Source organism: Brassica napus, chromosome C8, assembly GCF_020379485.1.
Source record: "Brassica napus cultivar Da-Ae chromosome C8, Da-Ae, whole genome shotgun sequence".
Classification (NCBI taxonomy): domain Eukaryota; kingdom Viridiplantae; phylum Streptophyta; class Magnoliopsida; order Brassicales; family Brassicaceae; genus Brassica; species Brassica napus.
In genome coordinates, this window is record NC_063451.1 from 28,602,306 (window position 1) to 28,624,257 (window position 21,952).

General features: G+C 34.9%; 3 protein-coding genes across 6 annotated transcripts; 2 read left to right on the top strand and 1 right to left on the bottom strand.

Annotated features, from left to right (window-relative positions):
• The first annotated feature begins 5,841 nt into the window (after positions 1–5,841).
• Positions 5,842–6,468, top strand: LOC125591960. Its single transcript, XM_048766901.1, has one exon. It carries the CDS (start codon positions 5,842–5,844, stop codon positions 6,466–6,468), a length of 627 nt encoding a protein of 208 aa, XP_048622858.1.
• Positions 6,469–6,891: 423 nt separating this feature from the next.
• On the bottom strand, positions 6,892–14,272 carry LOC106358573 (probable nucleoside diphosphate kinase 5). 4 transcript variants are annotated; one of them, XM_048766428.1, is made up of 5 exons: positions 14,016–14,272; positions 13,598–13,807; positions 13,403–13,510; positions 13,096–13,205; positions 6,892–6,970 (listed from the first exon to the last, which is right to left on the bottom strand). In XM_048766428.1, exons 1-5 carry the CDS (start codon positions 14,084–14,086, stop codon positions 6,936–6,938), a joined length of 534 nt encoding a protein of 177 aa, XP_048622385.1. In that variant the 5' UTR covers positions 14,087–14,272; the 3' UTR covers positions 6,892–6,935. The 4 variants fall into 4 exon arrangements, with proteins under 4 accessions (XP_048622385.1, XP_048622386.1, XP_013653847.2 ...); XM_048766429.1 differs by having other exon boundaries at positions 6,921–6,970; positions 13,598–13,799; positions 14,016–14,251; XM_013798393.3 differs by lacking the exon at positions 6,892–6,970 and adding an exon at positions 12,857–13,003.
• A 6,796-nt stretch (positions 14,273–21,068) lies between these two features.
• Positions 21,069–21,632, top strand: LOC125591961 (glutathione S-transferase T3-like). Its single transcript, XM_048766902.1, has one exon. It carries the CDS (start codon positions 21,069–21,071, stop codon positions 21,630–21,632), a length of 564 nt encoding a protein of 187 aa, XP_048622859.1.
• Positions 21,633–21,952: the final 320 nt, after the last annotated feature.

Genomic DNA, 21,952 nt, shown 5'->3' on the forward strand with positions numbered 1-21,952 from the left:
TTTTTTTTTTTAGTTTTTTTGTCTGATTAAAAATAAAAATAAAAATAAATCAATCGCGGGTCGCCATGAGTTAGTGGGATCTGCGAAACAGTGCAAGCCTTGAAAAAACACGGCGCTTAAATAGAACGTAAAGGCGACGGTGTTTAGTTTTTATGTAAGACCCACCCACTATTATAATAATTTTTTTAAGCTCCTCCAACTTAAGCGTTCCGTTGATGCTGCTCTTATAATTTCTTTAGGGCAAGTGTCCTATATTTCTAAACTCTTGCACCAACTCACATAAAAATGTTTTTTTATGTTTGCAGTGAATTCATGTGGAACTGCTCCCACTTATATGGATCAGTAAAAATAGGCTTTCTACTTGCTTAAAGGATATGTAAATAAATAAAATAAAAATGATTGTCAGAGTCCAATAGAATTGCATGTTGCTAAATGAATTAACATCATTGGATTTATGGATTAGCAAACATTTCCTTGGTCTCCATGAAACTTTGTCTTCTACGTCAACTTTCTCTCTCACCTCCTTCTTTTAATTTTTCTAGATATTTTTATTTAATTACCGAGTACTATACTTCAATTTATACTTACTTAGCACTATCTTTAGCAAACCCGAGAATTACTTGATATAAAGTTAGACCAATGTTTTTAAACCCGACCCGGACACTGAACCGGACGATTTACCGGGTTGCTATATCACTGGGTCGACCGCGGACGAACCGCATGTTAATAAATAAATTAATTTTATTACATAATAATATATCAGCTATGTAAATAAAAATATAGAAACTAAGGTTTAATATTTTCTAAATGTTCTTATAAACATAAAATAATAGTTTGGATATGTATATATTTATGTTTAATAACATTTTGAAAATACTTGACTTTAATTTCTATATTTTTATTTTCATTTGACATATAAAATATCAAAAAATAGTTTAGACTATTTATAATTTTGTCTAACAAGGTGAGAGTTATGACATCTAAAAAATCAAGACATAAAATTTATAAATGTTTAATGTGAATAATAAATTAAATTTCAAATACAAAATAAACCAAAAGTAAAAAATCATTATAATAAATTATCAATAACAGAAATAAACTAACACCAAATCACATCAACTAGTTTTGGTTCTCTCTACCATCATTCACTTTATTTTCTTCATTAAAATCTAAAAATCACAAATATAAAAGTAAAAAGGAAAAACCTAACTTTTTTTGTCAGTATATAACTTATTAATTGGAAATTTAGAATATAAAACATAATTAAAAACATAATTAAAATTAAAAAAAAAAAGTAAAAGTTATTTATTGGTTCAACCAGTAGTTCAACCGGTATCGGATGCCGGGTTCTACTGGGTTTTTATGGGTTTTTGCGGGTTTCTAAATATTAGGTTTTTCACAAAATCCAAACTGGATTTTTTCTTGGTTGCCGGGTTTACCGGTTCAACCGCGGGTCCGGGTCGGGTTTCAAAACACCGAGTTAGACTCAAGAGACTAATCCGAATGTTTATAGTGGCATCACACTGACACGCGCACACACACCTGATTAAAAATGTACTTAACTAAGAATGAGTGGTCCGGGACATTGGGAAAAGAATTAGGATTAGGGACCACTCTAAATAGTGATTAATATGTGGTTTATACATTTAATACGTTGTCTTAACTCTTGTTAACTGTGATTAACACAAAATCTAGGGAGTTCTTAAGATGTCTTTGTGATTCTCCAAACAGTACACGTGTTAGACATCTAGATTCTAATTCCCTTTACTTTACAAAAACTTGGAAGTAGAAATTTATATAGTTGAAATTCATCATGTTGTTGTTAATGGATGCTCAATCGTCACGCGATTCGTCAGCATGCGACTAGACGTTAATAGACCGAATAAAGTTATCGGTTAAGTAGCAACAAGATATAAAGAATCAAATTATACAGACATCATGTTGTTGAATAAAGTCATTGGAACGTACACCGGTGGCCACCATTCCTGGCCCATGCAGTCTCTTGGCCCGCAAGCTCCATCTTTATTTAACAGCCAGTGCACTATATTGAAAATTATTTTAAAAAAAAAAAAAATATATATATATATAATCTTTCATCATGCTTTGTAATATGGGCTAGATATCAGAAATGGATTCTTAAACTATAATTATATCCTTAATTTTAAACAAACATTAAATTAATTCTAGACAATTGATAAAAAAAATTTGCACACATTTTAGTGATATAGCGGCCAAAAAAGTCTATAACTTTTTAGATATACTATTATATTTCAGAAATGTATTACAATGAATGATTAGTACAAAGTTCTCAAATGTTACACATCTAAACACTAAAATTTCCCGAGAAAAATGAACTGGTTGTGTATTGGCCTAAACCCAACTCGTCTTTTTTTATTTATTTTAAATAACAGAAGATTTGTGACCGAATTTCGTAATTCTCCTATAGCCGAAACCACAACATGTAATATCAGTTTCCCTACCATTCAAACCCGTAAACCCAACTCGTCACTCAATTCGTTAACTACGTTAAAAAGGTTTAATTTATGATTAGAGAGTGAGGCAAAGAGAGAAAAATATCGAGATGACAAATGCACAAGGACCGAAGAACGATGGAAGAATGGAGAAAGCATGTGAGTAAATTGTTAGGACGAGACTTTTTCTTCTGTTTTGTAACGTTTCCGTAGCTTAGCTAAACTACAGTTTCTTACTCCTACTTGATAAACGATTCAGTACATGGTCTGGTACACCCTAAGCGAGAAATAAGACAGGGAGACCCACTCTCCCCGTACTTATTCATTCTCTGTGGTCAAGTATTATCTGGTCTATGTCAAAAGCCGGAAAGAGACGGTACCTTTCAAGGTATCAAAGTGGCAAGGGGCAGTCCAAGGGTTAATCATCTGCTTTTTGCAGATGATACTAGTCCTGGGAAGCGGGTCGGATCCGTCCCGCCTGACCCGCCCCGCTGCGGGTATGAGTCAAATTTTTTTTTAAAAAAAATTACCCGCTTGACCCGCTAAGAGTTATACAAGACGCCCGCACCCGCCCCGCATTAATCAAGCGGGTCTCGCGGGTAACCCACCAGAATCAAGAAATTTTTTTTTTTTGGCCAAATCACAAAAAAACATGACAACACACATAAAACGTAATATAAGTCTCAAAGTTTCAACAACAAGACATAAATTTAAGTTTCAACAGACACCACGCCATAGGTTTAAGTTCTAAAGAACAGGAAACAGCACAAAAAACATAAGTTCTTATCCATACTGAAATCGAACTTAGATACATAGAGGTCTTCATTCTTGTTTTTGCCACGACCTCAAATTGATCAGTTGCCTAAATGGTAAAATAGTTCAGTATACGATCATCAAATAAATGAATGAAGGCAAATGACTAATAAACTATCACTTACACGTCTATGCAAACGTCACAGACATCAAGATTTCCTCTTGATCACTAGATTCAACAGCCTCTGTTTCTGTCCAAAACCAACATAACATTTCATGAATGAAGACTCTGTTGCTGTACAATATGAGTGCTAAACTATGAATCAAGTAAACTTACAACTGTCATATGGTTCAAAGCCGCCGAGGCAATTACGAGCATAGATCAGTGCTTGAACATTTTGTGGGAGGTGACAGCTAACTTGAATCCTCTGAAATTTCATGAGGTAAGCTCGACCCCTCACTAACAACACTCGGATATGTTGTTATTATTCCACCATCAGCTCTATTTTGTTGGTCTGAATCCATGTTAGTACCTGTTCAGAACAAAAATACAAGAGGAAGACTATGAGAACTCAACAATGAGAGAAACAGAGAGTCAGTAAAGACAGAGATCGACAGAGACAGTGAGTCGAGAGAGAGACAGAGATAGTGAGTCGAGAGAGAGACAGAGAGAGACATAGAGTCGGGAGAAACATAGATCGAGAGAGTGAGAGATATAGACATATAGTTGACTAGTTGAGAGAGAGAAAGATCGGCATATACCTTGTCCTTGAACGAGAGAGAGAGAGAGAGAGATGCAGAGAGTCCAGTCTAGAGACACATAGACATGCTGAGAACTGAGAAGTCGAGACTCAGAATGAGAAACAACGATCAGCAGAGAGTGAGCTTCGATTAGGGTTCGGCAGCGAAACGAGACTGAAGCCAACTAGGGCTTTCAGATTTTAATTTTATTCCCCTGAAAAGTTAAAACATCACACAGTTACAACCTAAGACTAAACAACGACACACATTAACAACCTAAAACGCAAAAACAACACAAACTTAAAACCAAAACCACATGTTTCTCAACATATGCGGGTGCCCGCTAACCCGCTACCAGAATTATTAAGACCCGCGCCCGCCCCGCTATCTTCTGGCACAATCCGCCTGACCCGCATTTTTTAAAACCCAATTTTTTTGGGCCCGCACCCGCCCCGTAGCGGGCCAAATGGGCCGGGTTCCGCGGGTAAAGAGTCAAATTCCCGGCGCTAGATGATACCATGTTCTTCTGCCAAACGTCCCAGACCAGTTGCAATAAGCTGAAGATCGTCCTTGAGAGGTACGAGAAAGCTTCGGGCAGAAAATAAATGTCGACAAATCCTCCATCACGTTCTCATCAAAGACACCACCTGAAATAAAAAGAAGCGTCAAAGAAACTCTAGGAATTGACAAAGAAAGAGGATCAGGAAAGTACTTGGGATTACCTGAACATTTCAGGAGGAGGAAAAAGGACTTATTCACGGCCATAGTGGATCGCATCAGACAACAAGCTTCAAGCCGATCAACGAGACACCTATCCAGAGCTGGGAAGCTCACTCTGTTAAAGGCGGTGCTGACAGCAATCCCCACATACACCATGTCTTGCTTTGAGTTACCTGTCAGTTTGTGCAAAAGAATTCAGTCAATTCTAACTAGATTTTGGTGGGACTCATCGGATAGGACAAGACGAATGTGTTGGGTAGCATGGGACAAGCTGACTAAACCAAAAGACAGAGGAGGACTAGGACTTAGAGACATACAACTGTTCAACCAAGCTCTTCTTGCTAAGCAGGCTTGGCGACTGCTTACGAATCCGGAATGTCTCCTAGCTAGGGTTCTACTAGGAAAATATTGCCACAAGAGGTCATTCTTAGAAGTAGAACTACCGGCAGTGTGCTCTCATGGGTGGAGAAGTATTTTACATGGCATGGACCTACTTAGACGAAGAGTAGGTAAAGCTATTGGTAACGGGGTCAATACTAAGATTTGGAAAGACTCTTGGATTTCTCTAGACTCAGAGCTGAAACCATACGGACCCATACCAGATCATGCTCTAGACCTAACAATGGCTGATCTCCTTACGACAGACATGAAGTGGAATAAGAAGAGAGTGGAAGAACTCTTACCTCAGGTGGCTACAGAAGTTCAACTCCTTCATCCTGGCCATGCAAACACAGAGGATATCTTCATATGGCAACCGCTACAGTCTGGTACCTATACCACAAAGTCAGGTTACTACGCAGTTTCTACAAAAGAGTTAACACCTCTAGATGAGACCATAGAAACATTTGGATGAATCAAAGATGTATGGTCTGCAAAATGCTCACCAAAGATGAAGCTTTTCTTGTGGTCAATCATCAACGAAGCCATACCGCTGGGAGAGCAACTGCAAAAACGTGGAATTAACTCAGATGTGCGGTATATCAAATGTAAAGGTAGTGAAACGGTGATGCACACCTTTTTCTCTTGACCTTTTGCTCAAGAAGTCTGGAAGCTAATCCCCCTGAGACAAGTAGTTCACCTAGCTACGGACATAAACTTCAAGCAAGCTCTAGTTGAATTCAGGACCACAGTCTGTTTGCCTCCATCAGGGATTGCAATGACGGTCCTCCCTTGGGTCCTTTGGGCAATTTGGTCGACTCGCAACTTGCATGTCTTTGAGAATTGGATTCTATCACCTATGGAAACAACGACAAAAGCTCCGAATCTAGGAAGAGAATGGAACAATGCACAACAACAGATTCAATCGGTGAAGAAAGTGATACCTACATCAAGAAGATCGACAGGAAACACTGGTGAAAGCGGCGCCTACACGACATGCAGATCTGATGCGGCATACGATAAGAGATCAAAACGGGCAGGAATCGCTTGGATCTTCTCTAATGGAAACAGAACTCACCTTAGCTATGGTTCAGCTACGCTTGAATCGATCACCTCACCACTAGTAGCGGAAGCAATTGCGCTCCGATCTGGTCTCCTCTCTGCAGTGGAACTTGAGCACCAAAAGCTCAAAGCTTTCTCTGACAACCTAACGCTCATCAGAACCATCAACAACGACATGCAGGTAAAAGAGATCTTTGGTATTGTCAAAGATATCCAAAGGATCTCATATGCTTTTGTCGAGATATCATTCTCTCATCTCTCCCGATCGCTGAATGTGGAAGCGGATCGTTTAGCAAAACTCTCTCTATTTCCTTCTCGTGTATCTGACCCATCCATGGACTAAAACTACTTTGGGCCTGAAGCCTTTTTCTAATTAAAGAGCAAGTGTTACAAAAAAAAAAAAAGCTAAACTAAAGTTTCTATTTCAGGAATGTTTTCCTCTCTTCCCTTTCCACGCTTTTTATTTCTTCTTTGTTAAATTTCTATATTTACAAATTTTATCAAAACTAAAAACTAATAGGCCTTTTGCCCATCTTACCCTAATACCTGAGCGAGGCTTGAGTTATCCAGAACAAAAAGCCCCGGAAAACAAAAATTGTATGCATGCATAAGCATAACGCTTTAAGGGTGTCTATGTAAAGTATACTGATGTGTCTTAGATTGAAATCTGGGTGGTCATAATACCACTGTTCCCAAAATTCATAAAGTTCTCTCGAAGTTAATGAACATTTGTTATGAAACAGTAGATGTGACTATAGATAGATCAAGCAACAGTTACAAGATTGCAAAGAGAACATCTATTGGTGTATCTTATAGTTCATCATGTTGTGGTGAAGCGATGTCACCTGCAAATATCAGAACGGATATGGTTTGGTCAATGATTCTAACTAATAATACTGAATCAAGGAACAAGGGGGATATGAAAAAACTACTAAACCTGAAACTACATCCTCGAAGAAAAAGTTAATTTCTCTCTCACAGTGTTTTTGCGAGTCCTTACCACACAATGCTCTGATGCTGCAAGAAACAAGACAAGAGTTTATAGTATACATGACGGAAGATCAACCTAATGAGTCATAACAAGTCAAAGAATGATCTTTTTTTTTTGTCACGATTCAAAGAATGATCTTTAAATAACCTAATGAGTCATGACTTAGCCTCACAATGTATTTGAATTGGTCTATTATCAAGAGTGTTACAAAAAAAAAAAGGTCTATTATCAAGACGAACCTTTTTCAGTAAAAAGGTTTGCACTTCACGCGACAAGCCCACTAAAGGCCTAAAGCTTTCAGAATTGGCTGCAAAATCGGAAGGGTTGTGTTCTCTTAGCACCTATATAAACAAATTTGTGTAATAGAGATCACTGGAAAAATATCCTCAATCTCTCAATATCGTCTTGTTACTTTATTAACCACCAGAATCGCTGAATGGGGATCACGTCATCCATCTAATTTCCGCCGGCAAAACCGGAGCAAGAGAAACCGGAAGATTATAGTGATTGGCCATATTCTGTGAGAACTAATGGAGATTTGTTGAAAAAGAACATCCATGGCTTGTTCCCACCGAGAGCAGGGGAATCATCAACTGAGGAAGAAGCCGCAGAAGCTAGGTATTTCGAGTTCATGAGAGGAGGCGGTTGCAAAGATGTTTTTAACGCTCTGGAAGATTGTGAAAGACCTCGTAGCACTAAGTGTAAGGAGATCGATGGGATGTTGTTCAATTGTATGTATTCTCACCCTGATTACTATCAACCGGTTATCGCTCTGTGGGAAGCTTTTTACAAACAGTTAGCCAAGGAACTCGATGTCTTTCATGCGAAAAAACAAAGAGAGGAGAGCTTTGAGAAAGCTAATCTCTTTAAGGGCTTTAAGAGATTCTAAGTTTTTTTTTTCTTTTTTAAATAATGTATTTCAACAGTAGCATTAATAGTTTTCCTTGTAATTTTGGTGATGCCTATGAATGCTATTTTTCTTAACATCTGTTTAAGATTTATACTTGGAAGATTGTGAAAGACCTCGTAGCACTAAGTGTAAGGAGATCGCTGGGATGCTGTTCAATTGTATGTATTCTCACCCTGATTACTATCAACCGATTATCGCTCTGTGGGAATTTTTTTACAAACAGTTAGCCAAGGATCTCGAGGTCTTTCCCGTGAAGAAACAAAGAGGGGAGAGCTTTGAGAAAGCTAATCTCTTTAAGGGCTTTAAGAGATTCTTAAAGAATGTATTTCAATAGTAGCATTAATAGTTTTCTTTGTAACTTTGGCGATGCCCATGAATGTTATTTTTTTTAACATCTGTTTAAGATTATACTAGAACTAGCTTATGACCCATCTTTTTCGAAAAGGTATGTATATTTTTTGTTTATTTTTATTTTAGAAATTTTTAATGTTCATATATTTGTTTCTCTTTATAATCACATTTGTGTTTTTATTTGTAATCATATTTGTGTTTAAATCTTAATCAAGATCTATATTATAAAAAATAGATGTTTAAAAGTTGATCCGGCCTATGCTTGGTTCTTTGTAATCATATGCATATATGCCCGTTTCTTTGTAATCATATTTGTCAGTTCTAGATCTTGATCCGCATGTACAATGTTGGTTTGTAATTTTTTGTTTCTATAAATATGTAACATTTTTTGTAATTTTTTCTTATCTGTTAAAGAAATTTAATTTATATGTTTGTCTATAATATTTTTTTAAAAAATTATTAGTAAAAGATTTTGATAATTGTATTGAATTTGTGAGGTTGAATAACTATATAATTGTGACATGACTATTTCATACATTAATTTTGTATTTTTATTCCTAAACAGTGATTAATTTTTAAAAAATAATAATAACAAAGTTATAGTTATAACTTTGTTTAGTAATCAAATAGTAAACGTGAAAACTGTTTTTGGCAAATACGTTACAGCTTAATTGGTGTGATACCATGTATATAAACATTTTATATTCATCTTGGTTCTATAGCATCCGCCATCCGGTATACACATATTTATTAAATATGTTAACTCTTTATCAAACATAACATATGTACACTTCGTTGTTTGATACATTGAAGATGTAATAGGCTAATAGCTAATGAATTATATAGAAACAACTAGTTGATGGTCCGTACCTGTGCGGATTAATATATATATACACCTAAAAATTTTCAATTCTAATGTTTATTTTTTATACAAAATTAATTATTAAATTAGATACAAATTTTTAATTAATATTATAAATTATAAAACTTCAATATTCATATTAATAATCAATGAATTAAATTATATTTTTGTTTTATATTTTTATTTTATAGAATATGGATGTTAGATCTAAAAAAACTATAGTAATAAAATTAGACAACTTGGATTTGAAATTAAAAACTTATTTTTTATATATATTTATTTTATTTGTGGACTGAAAAAAATTCAATGGCACTGAAAGAAAATATTTATAAACAATCACAACCCATAAAACATCAACAAAATAACAATAGCCAACAAACATTATATATTCTCTATAATTTAGATTTTAAAAACATTGAACAAAAACACAAAAATAATTGATTACAAAATACTATCTCTGTATTCTCTTAGATAATATTTATATTATGTTTATTATTTAACAAATTTTTAGTGTTATTTAATGTTTTAATTCTAATTTTTCAAGTTTCTATATGTTTTTAAATATTTTAAGTTAATTTTCATATTAGCATAATTTTATTTGTGATTTTGATGTTTGGTCACGTACAAATACAAATTAATTTATTTTAAGTTAAGAATATTATTGTTTAACTTAATTAGATAATTTATAGTTTACGACGTATTTTTATTGACTTTTTACTTTTAATCTTAACTTTAATATTGTAATATTTATTTGGATCATGTTTTCAATAAGAATCAGAAAATGACTATAATAATAGTTGTTAACACCATAAAATAAAAATAAAATAAACATAATTATGATATTATCGATAGATATTGTTAATATCTATTTATTAATTAAATGTCCCAAATATCATGATAAATATATATATTATTTACGAAAATAAGAGCTCGTGAACAAACATATCATAAATAAGAACTCGTGAACAAACATATCATAAATAAGACACATCAATAAAAATAAAATATGATATAGAAAATATACAGACTAAAAATACATTTTCATATTGACGTCCCTATATTTTTTTAAATTCTTTGAAATCATTATTTGTTGACTTTTTGGAAAATCATTACAGGGTATGATTTTGGTTGTTATATAAAAATTTGTCTTAAAAAGCACAGGAGTATTTTTATATTTTATGGTATAATCACTGAAAGTAAAATTATACAGAATAAAAGAATCCCGTTGAGATAATGTATATAGAAAATTACCAAAAAAAAACAAGTCGCCAAAAGAATATTTTTCAACAGAAGCATGAGTCCTAGTTCCCTACAAATTAAATTTCAAATAAGTGACTCACACCAAATCATATAATTAATGTGAATCAAAAATGAAATAAATTAATATATTTACAATGACACCAATACCAATTCAATTGAAACAAATTTTGACTTTTTCATGATTCTAAAGTAGCAACACCTTTACTCTAATTTTATAGTAATCTTTAACCGACTCATTAACTCTAATAAGAAAAAATGAAATGGGGTTCTTTTTCAAAAAGAGAACATTTGAAAGTGTTTCATATTATTTAAAAATGAAGTTTTGTAAGTTTTGTGTGTATTTCCCTTCAAACGTAGGATGAGAATATATACTATCATAGCATAGTGTTGACAAATAATTATAATACATTATTAAGATGGATACTAAGATAAGATAAATATCACTTATACATTATCTATACTATCATAAAATGATAAAGTATAATAAAAAATAGATTATGTTCCACATCCAGTAACAAATATAATTTTAAATTACCACTAACAAATATGATTTTAAAACAGAATAATAAGAATTGGTTACAAAATTTATTTAAAAATTATATATCTAATTACAAATCTTGAAATGGTTATATTATTTAAATTAATAAATTAATGACTCAGAGAAAACTAATAACAAATTAATGACTTAGCTAAATCCTAATAAAAACATGAAAAATAGCAAAATTAAGTAAAATCATGGAGAACGTGACAAATAAACAAAATCAAAATAATTATATATCTAGTTACAAAGTTTATAGTTATATTATTTAAATTAATAAATTAATTACTCAGCTAAAAACTAATAATAATTTAATGACTATGCTATAACCTAATAAAAATATGACAAATAAGCAAAAATAACTAAAATCGTGGAGAACATGACACATAAGCAATATCAAAATAATTATATACATGGTTTCAAATTTCATAGTTATATTATTTAAATTAATAAATTATTGACTAAGAAAAAAAATATTAATAAATTAATGACTCAGTTTAAACCTAATTAAAACATGACAAATAAGTAAAATTACCTAAAATCATGGAAATAATGACAAATAAACAAAATCACTTCATAAATAATAGTATAGATCCCTGTTCGGAAACTCGCTAGGCGTTCCTCGTACGCTCGGGTTACGTCTAGCGCCGAATGAAAAAATCAAAGATTTTACGGGGATTAATCGGCGATTTGTTTTGGTTATATATAATACATTTGTAAAAGATACAATCATGATTACATAGTTCAGCGGTTCGGAGTTCTCCTAACTTAATATCGAACCCGAGTTCGAAGCAAGAAGGAGACATTTTTGGATGTTTTTCAATGTTTTTAATGTTTAACTTAAATGAAGATAATTTGGTTATTTACTCATTGTCTTCCTCTTTACAGTTTTAGGTTTTCTGCAAATTTACATTCGACGTCTCTTCTTTTTTGACGAGTTTTAGACCAAATTTCTTCATTTTCTGCTGTTTTCTTGCAAACATCATAAATCTTATGAATATTAATCGATTCGTTGGGAAAAACAAGCAATAATTTAGATCTTTTTTTTGAGATCCGATATTATACTATAGATAGATAATCAAATATTATCAAAACTAAAAAATAATAGGCCTTTGCCCATCTTACCCTAATACCTGGTCTAGGCGTGAGTTATCCAGAATAAAAAGCCACGGAAAACAAATATTGTATTCATGCATAACGCTTTGGGGGTGTCTATGTAAAGTATACTGATGTGTCTTAGATTGAAATCTGAGTGGTAATAATACCACTGTTCCCAAAATTCATAAAGTTCTCTCGAAGTTACTGAACATTTGTTATGTATGAAACAGTATATGTGACTATGGCCTGTTCGTTTAGCTATCACGCGACCTGCGACATACGACCTACGACTTATCGCATGTCGCAGGTTGTTGTTTGCTTTGCTGTTGCATAACCTACGATTGGTCGTATGTCGCAGATTGTTGTTCGTTTTGATGTCGCGCGACTAATCTGTTCGTTTAGCTATCACGCGACCTACGACATGCGACTTATCGCACGTCGCAGGTTGTTGTTCATTTTGCTGTCGCATAACATGCGACCTGCGATTGGTCGCATGTCGCAGGTTGTTGTTCGTTTTGATATCGCGCGACTGATCGTACGACCAGTCGCGGGTTCCCATTCAAGTCGCCCGAAAAAACAGCGACTAAAAATTAAGAAAATTTTGATAGGGCGACTGGTCGCAGGTCGCAGATCGCAGGTCGCGCGACACGTAAACAAACATAGTTTTAGTCGCAGATCGCAGGTTTAGTCGCAGGTCGCAAATCGCAGGTCGCGCGACACATAAACGAACGTAATTTTAGTTGCAAGTCGCAGGTCGCGCAACACGTAAACGAACATGCCCTATAGATAGATCAAGCAACAGTTACAAGATTACAAAGAGTATCTTTTGGTGTATCTTATAGTTCATCATGTTGTGAAGCGACGTCACCTGCAAATATCAAAACGGATATGGTTTGGTCAATGATTCTAAGCAAATAATACTGAATCAAGGAACAAGTGAGATGTGAAAAACTACTAAACCTGAAACTAAATCCTTGAAGAAAAACTTGATCTCTCTCTCAGCTGATGGTGTTGAATCAGAGCCGTGCACACAATTTCTCTGAGAGTCCTTACCACATAATGCTCTGATACTGCAAGAAACAAGACAAGAGTTTATAGTATACATGACGGAAGATCAACCAAATGAGTCATAACAAGTCAAAGAATGATCTTCAAATAACCTAATGAGTCATAACTTAGCCTCACAATGTATTTGCAAATTCAAGAAACAAAAAGAGAATAAATAAACTCAGAGAAGGAGGTGTTTGAGAGCAAAATAAATTCAAACCTGTGAGGATGAGAAATCTTAGCCTTTTGCGCATCAGTAGGCCCGATTAAACCACGCCAATCAGAAACAGCGTCTCTCTTCTCCAACACCATCACCACCACAGGACCACTTATCACATACAGTAGTTCACACGCATTAGCGAAAGCAGACAAAAGCAAAGATGCACTTATAGTGTTAGCACCAAAACTCGCTCACCTTGTCATGTAAGAAACAAGATGAGGAAAAAAGCTCCTTGACGAGTGCTCGTCGTAAAACGCAGAGGCTGTCTCCTTGTCCAGCTGAGTAAGCCTCTCCTTGACGATATTGAAACCAGCCTCGACAACGATCCTTTTGATTTCTTCAGTGTAGTTACCAGAGACTCCATCTGGCTTTATCATAGCCAATGTTCTCTCTTTACCTAAACACCTAAACAGTTTTTAGCTCATCAAATCGGATAACAAAAAAGTTCAAACAAGTTAACAAAACACTAATCAGTTGACATTTGGAATAAGCTAACAGCTACGAGATTCATCCAGCGACAAGAGTTTTCAATTGGATCTAAAACCGAACTCGCAGATCGAATCCAACAGAGTTCACAGACCAAACCGATAAAAACCCTAGCTTTCTAGCTCACCTGACCCACGGCGACAAGGAGACAGAGACGAGAACGAGGAGGAGCACTAGGTGAGCTGCGAATCCCGACATCAACTTGATCGGAGTTCAGAAACGGCGCGGTGGATGTCAGGCAATACACGGCGGGAATAAAACTGGAGTTCGGGGTAGCTAACGGCGAGTTGAGTTTTCTCCTCCGGCAAGCGGCAGTTAAACTCTAAAACGCGCTTTTAAAATTACTCGATCACGATTGAATCTTTTTACAATCAATCCGTTTTCTCAATTTGGGCCAATTAAGCTATTTAAAATTAAGCCCACCAACGTATCTCTTTAAATCTATCTATCTATCTATCTATATATATAATAATAAAATAGAGTTTTCTCTTACCTCAGCTCTCCACATCAGCTTTTGTTGACACGTGGCATGATCTTTTCGATCATTAAAAATGTTCTTTTCTGTTTTAGTGGGCTTCGGTTTTTAAGTGTCAATCAGTGGCCCGCTAATTTGTTTCTCATATTGGACCTGGATTTATTTAGCGTTTCTTTCAGTAGATGTTAGAGGAGTATCGCTTTGCGTCTCACCTATCCCAGCAACGTTTCTGTGACGTTTGCAGTTTCCGTTTTCACTTCCATTAATCCGGCGTCTCTTAATCCATTCATCGAAAACCCAGTTTCTAGATCCTCTATACCGACAAGAAAGTCCAAAGGAGTTTAGATCTTGAAGCTTTGATATATAGATTACGATTAAGATTGTAGAGTCAAGAACCAAAAGATGAGTGATACAGAGGGGGCCAGGAATGATCTAAGATGACCTTTCATACACACAAGGAGTTGGTGTCAGATGGGTTCAAGAGAGTCGCGTATGATGGGTTCGTCTCAAGTTATCAGTGACAGCTCTATCTATGTTTTTGCATGTGGTCTGATCGCTACTCTTAGTCATATTCAATTCGGTTTCACTGTAAGAAGAAAGTTCAACCCTTTCAACTTTTTTTTTCCATTTGTAGAGAGTTGTGACTGATTTGTATGGTTTGGGTCCAGTGTGATTATTATTCTCCAACAGAAGTTGCGATCACTAAGGATCTCGGTTTAACTACTGTATCTGAGGTAATTAACCAATTTTTCTGTCTAGAACTGTCTGGTTTATTCTTTGTCTGACTTTGATCTCTTGTCCATGTATTAATACTTTATGTTTGGTTCTCTATCCAATGAGGGTGGTATGGTTGGTGCAATTGCCAGTGGTCAGACCGCATAATACATTGGATGAAAAGGGGTATTGTGTAGTTTCCAGAGTATTAAATTACTCTGTTTTGAATATTGATCCAGCTAATGACAACTTCCTTGCTTGCTTAGTTACTTAGCCCTTTAATTGTGTGTTTTCTTGGACAGTCTCTGATGATTGCTGGTTGGTTTGCATATCATTTGCAAAAGTGAGTGTTTGTTGTTTTCCAGTTTCTTTATTTGACCTCATTCTGAAATTGTTAGATTGGCCTTACATCATACTAGTTTTGTAGGATATTTTTTTTCTTTACAGGGAAGACATTTAGACGGCTTTGGTGTTGGGATCATTTAGTGGATAGTAGTCCTTAGATCTGGCTTACTTAGATCTCAATGGAACATCTATCACTGGCTATAGTTTTTGTATCGCTCTAACACATGTGTTATGTTGGGTTATTACACAGGCGAGAGGTTTAAAGAAGCATATGAAGAGGCTCAATGCTCCTAAATATTGGATGCTTGACAAACTTGGTGGTGCATTTGTTTATCTTCTGCTACGAGAACTTCCGTCTTATCTATGATACCAAAGGACGTTTCCGTCTTCACTCCCATCAGGGACGAGGAATCTAAGGTTTTGATCTCTCTTGCTCTTGTCATAATTTAGAGTAATGCTTGACATGAATGTGTACCACCAAGATTTGTTTCTTTTCTTATCTACGGTTTAAGTTTTGCAAGGTTAGAACTATCCAGTTCGAACAAAAGGGCATCCTTTTCCTGAACACATACGATGGTCGCACATTAGTAATGAAACCATTAAGATCGACTTGGAGGAGAACAAGATTGTTGAGTTCATCAAGTTTGATGTCGGGAATGTTGTGATGGTGGTTGGGGGTAGAAACAGAGGGCGTGTTAGTGGGATTAAAAATAGTGTGAAGCATAAGTGAAGCTTTGAGACTATCCACATCCAAGACTCATCAGGACATGAGTTTCCAACAAGGTTGAGGAATGTGTTCACCCTTGGCAAAGGGTCAAGGCCGTGGGTGTATACGTAAGGGTAAGGGTGTTAAGCTTACCATCATTGAAGCAGCCAGGCAAAGGCTCTCGCTAGCCAACATGCTGCTTAAGTTTGTGACTTTGAGCTATTTATTATGTCTTTTTTAGATGACTTTTATTTCACACTCACTTTGTATCTTTCGGTTTGCTTATAAGTTTGAAACTTGTGTTTTTTTTTTCTTAAATCTATTTCAAGTATTAAAAATGGATCCATGAAAAATCTCTAAATAGACCGACTCTCCATATGTTGGTTTGCTGCTCCGTTTTGAATCTTACTTTATTTTATCAAAAGTTTAAAGGTGTCAAACATTTATGTAATTTAATTGATTTGCAAAATAATCATGTAGCATGTGACATCCAAAGACAACTTATGCTACGCCCGGGTTTTCTTATATAAATTTTAATATATTTAATCTATTATATTACTATTAGAATATATAAAAATCATTTTATTTATTTTTACAAAAATATAAATTATAATTTGAATTTTAAATTATTAGAGTGCAAACGCTAATAATATTGATATATATATATATATATATGTGTATATATATATTATATGACTTAAAAACTATATGTTGTTGATTTATATCTTTAAAATAATTAAACACTGAATTTTTTTTCTTATAAATTTTATTAATGCTTTAGATATACCTTTCAATTAATTTTATTATTCTATTGCGATAAAATCGTGTAGAATTACATGTTTCAATAAAATTAAATTATTTAATTGGTTCGAGAATGTAAATTTTGGGCTTTGTTAATTTATTGTGTTTCAATCTTTTTTGCGGCATCCTTTTGTAGGATACTGACCTCTCACCCAAATGAAATAGGATGTAAATGAATATATTGTATATTTACTTACAGTCACTATTTTGTTGTGAAGAGAAAAGAGTGATTTAATAGATACTAAACTAAATGTTTGAATTTAATTTATGATGTTTCAATTTTTGTTTTTTCAGTAAAAGAATAATAGTTTATTTGAAAAATGTAATTTATTTTTTACTTTTAAGAATATAATTTATTTTTTCTTTTTGAGTTTTCTATATTTCGTTATATCATATTGTAGAAGGCAAATATAGTCTTCATGATTTTAGCTCCAAATATTTTAGTTTCAATATGTTTTTTTGTTGTTCAGTCTCTTAAATTTCTGGTACACAAAAAACAGTCTCTTAGTTATATTTTGCGTAGTAGTAGTCATGTTTGGTTTGGACATGTACTCTGTAGCGATAAGTTTGCAGATATGTTTTTATTTTGAAATTGTGTGGTCCATAACGTTGCACTATGGTTTTGAAGTTATGGTAGTGTTTGCAGATTTTTACCTATGTCCAACTTTATGAACTATTATTTTCTTTGTGTTTTTAGGTTGTATTACTGATTTTGTAAATGTGGAAGCAAAGAAAGTGGTTTTGTTTTATTGATCAATTTTATCCATTATCGACGCGGTAACGTTTTTAGAAGCTTATAACTGTGAAAGAAACTCTTTAGATACATATCTCCACTGTTTATTTCAAAAACCTCAGTCTATGATATTTGCAGCAGAGTCATTTAGGATGATATATCATTACATTCATTTAAAAAATCAATGTTTGGATAATGACAATCCAGAGGCTCAGTACATTAAGGAGTTAAATCAATACTTTTACCACCGCAAATCTATCCATCTTTACCAATCTGCAGATGGAAACTATGACAACGACACATATCTTATGATATATTAATGTTATGCAGAGGCAATTTCGAAGAAGTAAAAAATATGGATAAATTATCCTGAAAAATAGTCAATTCAGGTCCGATCAATGCTAGACCATGATTAAGAATTCACTTAATGGATTCAAAATCATATTGAAGACAGATTATTCAACCAATACATCCACAATAAAGTCCTTAACAGATTACCACATCCATAACTTAAACAAAGCATGCGAAGATTATTACTATTTTAAGAGGATGAATGAATTTATTATCTTCATTCAAAAATATATTCACAAAACAAAAACATGCATTGGTCTATTTTTATTGAATCAATTAGTGAAAATCACTTATGTGATTTCTCTTTGACCTAAGAAACTTCGAAACAAAGTAATACATTACTATTACTAACCACTACCAACTAAATAAAAAAACAATTTTGAACTCATTAGAAAATAAAACATACGAACCCGGCGCGTAGCGCCGGAATACCACTAGTATATATAAAAAGAATGTTTTCTTCTCTCATATAACGCCGCGTCATAAAGTCATTGATTGTGAGTGCGACACTTGTCCTCTTTATCTTAAACTCATCGTTTCATTAACTTTTAATGTGGGCTGCTGCGTTTCATAACTGTTTACAGTTTAGTGGGCTTTTTGTTCAAACCGTGATATTGCCCAAATACAGAGAGATAGCCAATATAATAAAAACATATGTAAAAACTGAAACTTTGGAAACGAGAAGGAAAAGAAGGAGCGTACTGTGAGTTTCTGGATGCTATTGACTTCGCTTTGGTTGGAGGCGATATCAACAGTGACGGTTCATTTCGCCGCCACCTCCGGTAACTAAATAACATTCAAGAGTTTAAAATTATTGGCGATGAGTTTTGCAGAGTGTGAAGAGGCAGAGGGACGAGGATGATTAGCAACAACACTGAAGAGGTTAAAAAAGAAAATCAAGCCAATTAATAAAAACATTCCACAATTTAAGCGGTGGCGAGTAAATCAGATTGGTTTCTCAATTCCGCTATGACTCGATCAAGAGAGAAATATAGTTTTTTTTTTGTTTAAAGAAATATAGATATTATCAAAGCAAAGATTGCTCCGAACGAATCATAAGAAATAAAGGAAGCAATCAAAGGTTTTTATTTCATTTTTTAATTAGTTATTGAGAATTAACATGAATGGAAGTGCCATACACGCGCAGAGACATGAGTGTTGGTGAGATATGAGATATATATTTTAAACTTAAAAGGAAAATAGACAGGAAACAATGCGTTCAATTTCCATTGGGTCTTTTCTTTTGAGCCTTTTGTTTCAAAGAAAAACGACAGAACATAACCGGATTTACTTCGGTTTAGTTTAGATTCGATTCAGCTTAAATGCATGCATGATTTTAAGCTACACAAGTTTCATTTAATAAATAAATCAACGAAAAATTTTATTGTAAGAAATTGGGTTAATTGATATTCATAAGACAGAAAACAATAAATAATTAAAAATAATTTTATAATTATCTAGCTACTTATATTTATATAATATTTATATATCAAAACAACATAAATATATGATTATAATTAATATTTAAATAAAAAACTCCGGACCGATCCTATTAATCTATATTATAATAGTACAGTTTCCTCTTTCTTAAGATGTCCACGTCAGCAAGTTGTGGGTCCCACGTAACTAAATTTTTGCCACTTCCAACTTGAATCGACCTGAATTGAATTTTGAAAAGAAAAATAAACGTGAATCGAAGCGAGTGTGTATTAGTCGTTGGGCCATTTAATCATTACTCATTTTAAACCATGTGAATTAGTGATAGTGGGCTTGGGAGCCCAAACTAAGAAAATATCTTGTTTAGAGCAGCTCCATCGGGGTGACTAAACCCATGGTGCTTAACAAAACTGAATAAAAAATAAATCAAAAAGCCCAAATTAAGTCAGTACCACTCTTAAAATTGAGCTTTTTAGTTTTGGTAGGGAGCCGTGTCGTGGCGCCTTCTCATTGGACCGCCCATCAATGGTCTCTCTCTCCTTCGTCACGACTCGCAAAAAGTCGATTCATTCTCGACTTCTCCGTCTTCTCTCTCTCGAATCTCGACGACTTTGAAGCGAACCTCGTCGTCTGTCTGGAGCCTCGTCGTCTCTATCCCGAGCCTCGTCATCACTCTGTCTAGCCTCGTTGTATCTCTATTGAGCCTCGTCATCTCTCTCTCGAAGCAAGCTCGTCTCTCTCTCGAAAATCTCGACTTCTCCGTCTTCTCTCTCTTGAATCTCGGTGACTCTGAAGCGAACCTCGTCGTCTGTCTGGAGCCTCGTCGTCTCTGTCCTGAGCCTCGTCGTCTCTCTGTCGATCCTCGTCCTATCTCCGTCGAGCCTCGTCGTCTCTCTCTCGAAGCAAGCTCGTCTCTCTCTCGAAAAACTCAGCGTCTCTCTCGAAGCTCGGCGTCTCTCTCGAAGCTCGGCGTCTCTGAATCAAATCTCGTCGTCTCTCTCTCTCGAGTCTCGTCTCTGTCCCGAACCTCGTCGTCTCTCTATCGAACCTCGTCGTCTCTGTCTCGAACCTCGTATGGAATCTCGTCTCGATCTCCTTATCGGTAACAAATCATCCGTTTGATTTGATGTTTATGTTACTGCTGTCTCGATTTTGGTTTATCGCCCATCCCTTGTCTTTTGTAAAATTAATTTTGAGATTTTTATGATTGTTTCATAATATTGAGGACGGTGAAATCTGTTAGATTACTAGTAGAGTTTTGTTCGACTGTTGAATAGATGAAATGATTGTTTCTGGATCTGATATGCTTAATATTTCCTCTATTTTGTATTAATTAGCGATGGTGGGATTGATTGTTTGTGGAATCGATATGCTTACGTTCTGACTTCTTTTGTCTTAATAAAATTGGTTAAGGCTCTGTGGTTCACATGATCATGTGAACTTGGCCTTGTGATCAATGATATTTAGGTATAGATATACTAAAATACATTAACAACAACAACATTAAAACTTCAACAACTTAAAAACTTCTCTTTAAAACTTCAACATTTACAACACATATAAAGCATCCGCGAAAGCTATTAAAAAACTCCATCTACTTTCCTTTTCCAAAGCCATTATGGATCCTTATACTCAACATTGTAGCTTTCAAAACCTGTTAAACAGTCAACAACCAATCACTCAAAACCCTTATCAGCCTGTCCCTCGTGAGCCAACTGTTGAAGTCTCTGCGTCAGATGCCTCTATGTTCGGATCACAAAGGACTGAAGATGGCAACGAAGATGCAGAGATCTTGTCTGACCGTAAAGAGAGAAGAAAATGGTCACCAACAGAAGATGGGGTGCTGATAAGTGCTTGGCTGAACACCTCGAAAGACCCAGTGGTTGGAAATGAGCAGAAAGCAGTTGCGTTTTGGAAACGCATTGCTGCTTATTTTGCTGTGAGTCTAAAGCTGGATGGCGCGCAAAAGAGGAAGCTAACACACTGTAAAGCGAGATGGATTAAGATTAATGAGGGCGTGTGTAAGTTTGTTAGGTGTTATGAAGCGGCAACGAAGCAGAGATCGAGTGGACAGAACGAGGATGACGTTTTGAAGTTGGCTCACATGATTTTCTTCAATGATCACAAGGCCAAGTTCACACTAGAGCATGCCTGGTTAGAGCTACGCTATGATCAGAAATAGATTGCATCGTCTGCTACCAAGGATAAAGTTCAGTCAAAAAGGAGGAAGTTGGATGACCAGTTTTCAACCTCAGTGCATGTAAGCCACGGAGAGGATGAAGCAATGGCTCGGCCAGAAGGTGTTAAAGCAGCAAAGGCAAGAAGAAAGAAGCCAGTGAGGAAGCAAGCGACTTTGGAAGCGGAACAGAAGGAGAAGATGGAGTTTCAAAGCTTTTGGGAGATTAGGCAGAAAGATTTTGCTTTGAAGGCAACTCTTAACAAACAAAAATTGCTTGAGAGCCTAGTTGCCAAGTCTGAGCCATTAAGTGAACTCGAAATGCA

Excerpts from the sequence above, each read along its gene's own strand:
- LOC106358573 (XM_048766428.1), bottom strand. The coding sequence starts at position 14,086 with ATGTCGGGATTCGCAGCTCACCTAGTGCTCCTCCTCGTTCTCGTCTCT. Across the intron at positions 13,808-14,015 it reads TCCTTGTCGCCGTGGGTCAG|GTGTTTAGGTAAAGAGAGAA; the intron begins GTGAGCTAGAAA and ends AAAACTGTTTAG. Across the intron at positions 13,511-13,597 it reads CTTGTTTCTTACATGACAAG|TGGTCCTGTGGTGGTGATGG; the intron begins GTGAGCGAGTTT and ends GTATGTGATAAG.
- LOC125591961 (XM_048766902.1), top strand. The coding sequence starts at position 21,069 with ATGGATCCTTATACTCAACATTGTAGCTTTCAAAACCTGTTAAACAGT.
- LOC125591960 (XM_048766901.1), top strand. The coding sequence starts at position 5,842 with ATGACGGTCCTCCCTTGGGTCCTTTGGGCAATTTGGTCGACTCGCAAC.